Genomic DNA, 4,526 nt, shown 5'->3' with positions numbered 1-4,526 from the left:
TACGTCTAATAAATAATACCCGCGTCACCATAACTATCCAATTAACGTCTTTTTTTGGGTCTTTTTTGGCAAATCGTGCTACCGTCACTGCTGTAATGTTACCTACCCAGAGATATTAACCAGATTGACTTACCTGCCCAGAGATATTAGTCCGAATGATATAAATGAATAAATAACGAGTTATATATATGCCATTCTTGAAATGTCCCATTATCGTCGATTTTTATATTATCTGATACTTTTATTATTTCATTCTAAAAGTCACATTTAGAATATAATATTTGGTATTATTAGATTTTAAAATATTTATAAAACAATGGCGTTGTTGAGATATTAAAATATCTTCTTATTCCTGTATCGGGTTTTAAGCCCGGGTCCGGGAACGGCGTACAAGATTTCCCGAGGACCAGTATGTTCCGCTTTTGGAATTTCCAACAGTTCTATTTTTATAATACCTTAGACTTTCCCGATGATATTCGTGTTCGACGCCACAGCTCAAATAATTGCCAGGAGGCCAGAAGAACTCGCTAGATATAAAACACATCGAGGATAATGAGTGTCTGTCAGAGGAGATCCATCGTTCGTCCTCCAATGATTTAGCATACATTTTAAAACGAAAGTAGGTTCCCTTCTGTATCTGTAAGTAATTACATGATGGTGGCTCACTGTTGGGCTGAAGTGTACGAAAGACACCGAGAATATCTAGTGCAGCCTTGGAGATTTCCACACTTTTACTGTTGATGAGTCGTCGTAGATGGAATGAATGAGGCTCCAGAGAAAATACTACCGTTAGCATAATCATTGCCTTCTCATCGGAACAGATGTATATTGTTTAATTCCATTTAAGCTTGTGGAAGTTTAGAATTCAGGAATTCTGTTCAAATGTTACCTGGAAAATACCCCAAAAAATATATATGAGTAATATTAATACTCCTCTGCCCCGGCCATTTATAAAAAAAATCTCTCGTTGTCAGAAAGCTACGTTATCGCAGCTAGTTTAATATTAACTATAGGATAAATGGCGTTATTTTAATAGACCTGTATTCATTAATCCATCACACATATCTTAGGAAACTTCTGAAATGAACAAGTTTTTTTTTATACAAATATTTGAATTCTGTAGTACACTAACAATCTGGATGCACTAACACTTGGACATATCTTTGTGTAAATTTTGGATTTAAATATAAAATGATTTACAAATTTTGATTATCATGGGTTTTGTATTTTTTAAATGTGTGTTACATTTTACCTTTCAGTTTTGTTTTGTACAGTTGCAAATAATGGCAAGCAGCCAACCAGATGATAAAGGTGCTAGGCCCAAGACCAATTCGCAGTCAAATAGTGGGCACAAGAAGGAACGAGGAAGAGCCAAGCATGATAATCAATCTGGGTCAGATGTAGAGAAAGATTCTGTACCAAACAGTGAACAAGGGAATGTACCACCAGGAGTTCAGCAACTACCATACCTTGTTGATGTGGCTGTTATTTATGCCAAGGAGGATTATGATCAGGTGGAAACTGAGTTTGTTCCATGGTTGAAAGAAAAAGCCATGAAATTTAACCTTGTGGGTGCAAGGATACATCTGTACGATGATTCTGATGTTTGCTCAGAAGCTAATGTTTTCAGTCAAACAATGAATGTGACCACAAAATGCATGAAGATATTGGCTTTTATCACTGATAAATTCATGAAGGATAAAATTCTTACAGGCGTACTAGAAGAACTAATTATGATGACAAGGTTCATAACAGAAGATGAAGCCAAACAGCACATTTCCAAGATAAGTGAAAAACTACATCCAGTACGTGCGAAATATCTTTCTGAATGTGTTCAACGCCAAAAGGTAAATGCTCTTATTCCTGTTCAAACAGTAGATAAAAACATCAATTTCATAGGACTGAAAGCGATTACTCCAATTCCATTTTATGATCTGGAGAAGAACTCTGGATTTAAAGAACGGAAAGCACAAGGAGTGATCAAGGTAGCTATGGAAGACAGGAGAAAGCTGCAGCAGTACATCACTAACTCCGAAAACAGGGCAATGTCTTCGTGTGAGCATCAAAATGCTTCTTCTCGGGAACATCCACAAGCTGCTTCTGTACATGCAACACAGTTGATTTCATATTCAAGTTCCCCTCAAAACATGGGTAATCCCCCAAGAAATCAATGGCAGAATAATAACTATTTTGATGATGAAGACAGGAATGAGACATCTAGGGAATTGCTATTTTCCAGTAACCAGTCGGGGCACAGCAACAATGTGGTGAGTTCATGGTTTTGATACAGACACACTAAATGTAATACAGTCATGCTCATTAAAATATTTATGCTACCAGCTTCTCTTTATCTTATCCCCCAATCCCCAATTAAGCCCTTTAACATTATTTAGAGGTTATTATATGACCATTTTGATATCATATCCCCGAGGGCTGATAAGGGATAAGATATCAAAATGGTCATATTATAAACTTTTTATCATATGTTCAACTCCGACGTCCGACTCCGTTTTTCTGTGAGTGTTTGTGTTTTTCATACTTTTGACGAAGTTCTCCGTGTCCTTGTCACAACCTTGCACTCTTCAAATATTCTAGACGCTAGAGAATTAAGTATTTCCTCTCCCTGGTTTGTTGGCATTTTGTTTGTTGACGTCTGCTCAACACACTGTCTAAGCAAAAAAAAACCTGACAGCGCAAATCCGGATTTTACTCGGAACGCTTTGGGCGCTTCCCATATCCAATACAGAAGTAGAGGTGTTCCGAACAGGGGGTGCATTACGAGAATTGTTATCACATGGGGGGGTGCATTACGAGAAACTTATCACACGGTTGACCGGAAGTGGTATCAGGAGTGGTCAGAAGTTATCAAATATGCAAAAACACTCATATTCTGAGTAAACATATGATAAACCCTGTTAATACACATTAAAGTTGAGCTAAAATTTCAGCTTGATTAACATATGGTTGTATTTCGCGAGTATTGCAAACTAAAAGTTAGTAGGTCACTGCAACCTGTAATTTTACCTCCTCCCTCTTTCAAGGTAAAGATTTTTCCAGCATTATTTTCTTCTACAACATCATTTTATATCATCATCAAACTGAAATCAACTTATAACAGGGTTAAGTTTGGGGAAGGTAGTTTCCTGAATAAAAGTAGGACACTGTGACCTATATTTTGACCTACATGTACAACCCAAATTATGGAAAAACTGATTTCAGAATTTCATATATATATTATATTGTTTCATACTGGCTTTTCAAAATAAGTATATATGCAAGCACATCTAGTGAAGAACCAAATGCAGGTCACTATGACATTTAATACAGCAATACAGACCCTCTGGGCCTCTTTGTTTCTTTTAACTACATCAACAGGAGCTATACATCCCTTTTCTTAATTACATTAATACATTTTGTCTGAATTACTTCTGTGCTGCTGATATGATTTATCTTTGTATACATGATCCACCTTGATTAGGTAGTTGTTGGTCACCTATGTATTTATCATTTTGACTACTATATTGAGAGTAATGCTCCTAATCTAGCTTCCATTTTAAAATGTTTACCAAAGTACTGCTACTGAAGCAATCTCTGTTCAGAGTTGTCGTTCCTTTCAATCACTTACACTGCTGTCAACAGCTAAATGCAAAGAATCTTGGCAAAGTCTTGAAAATCCGTTTTAGCTTTTACGTCATTTGGCAATGTTTTACATAATCGATTGATTAAAAACGTCATTTCTCCCAAATATGTCACCGTCAGACAACTTTCAACACGATATCGATAGGATTATATTTGTATGTTCTGTTGTGTAAAACGGCTTGATATCTACCTATGCTTGACATGAACAAAACCATATTGTAATTTAAGCACATGCTGGATTCTTTTTAGCTGTTTTGTGAACGACAGTTCTGGATAGAGATTGCTATCAAGTTAGCCTGCGAGTAACAGTTCTAGTTTCAATTGTTTTCATTGAATATATTTATAAAATCTTGTAGCCAATTTTGGAAGAAAAAGAAAAAAAGACAGATAACAACGACAGCAGAACAGCAAACACTGACTTACTTCCAGGTATTTAAATCTGTAACACCTCCAATATGCTTTTCAGGCAGAATAGAACATCTTGAAGTAACTTAAAACACAGTAATTTGCATGTCTTTTCTTTAGACAACAACCGAGAAGAACATCTTGTCCAAAAAGACATATGTCATTATGATAGGGGTTGAACACCATGCTTGAAATTAAAAGAAAAAATCTTCCCCCAATTCATTTGACGTCAAATGACCGGCTTTTGATTTAAATTTCAGAGTCCTCAAACACTGTGGACAGCAATGGACAAGAGAGTTCAGCAGAACCTCGTTTGGAGGGTGATGAAGGAGCTAGTGAGTCTGGAAACAGCCAAGATGAAGGTTTAGGATCAGAACACATTCATCCGTCTCAGGTTTCTACATCAACGGAGAATTCCACACTGGAGACGTCTGAGGAAACCAAAGTATCAGTACATGGTGATCCAGCTGCTACACCTGTTA

General features: G+C 36.5%; 1 protein-coding gene across 1 annotated transcript in view; it reads left to right on the top strand.

Moving 5' to 3' along the window:
- The first annotated feature begins 414 nt into the window (after positions 1 to 414).
- LOC110447644 overlaps positions 415 to 4,526 on the top strand; it is a 19,651-nt gene continuing 15,539 nt past the window's right edge. Inside the window, exons 1-4 of the mRNA XM_021493483.1 lie at positions 415 to 619; positions 1,260 to 2,267; positions 3,996 to 4,068; positions 4,305 to 4,522. Coding sequence (XP_021349158.1) covers positions 1,284 to 2,267; positions 3,996 to 4,068; positions 4,305 to 4,522 — 1,275 coding nt within the window. The 5' untranslated portion in view covers positions 415 to 619; positions 1,260 to 1,283. The remainder of the gene's footprint in view (positions 620 to 1,259; positions 2,268 to 3,995; positions 4,069 to 4,304; positions 4,523 to 4,526) is intronic.

Source organism: Mizuhopecten yessoensis, unplaced genomic scaffold (genome assembly GCF_002113885.1).
Source record: "Mizuhopecten yessoensis strain PY_sf001 unplaced genomic scaffold, ASM211388v2 scaffold3555, whole genome shotgun sequence".
Taxonomy (NCBI): Eukaryota; Metazoa; Mollusca; class Bivalvia; order Pectinida; family Pectinidae; genus Mizuhopecten; species Mizuhopecten yessoensis.
Note: the sequence above shows the minus strand (reverse complement) of the source record. Positions and strands in the feature narration are given on the sequence as shown.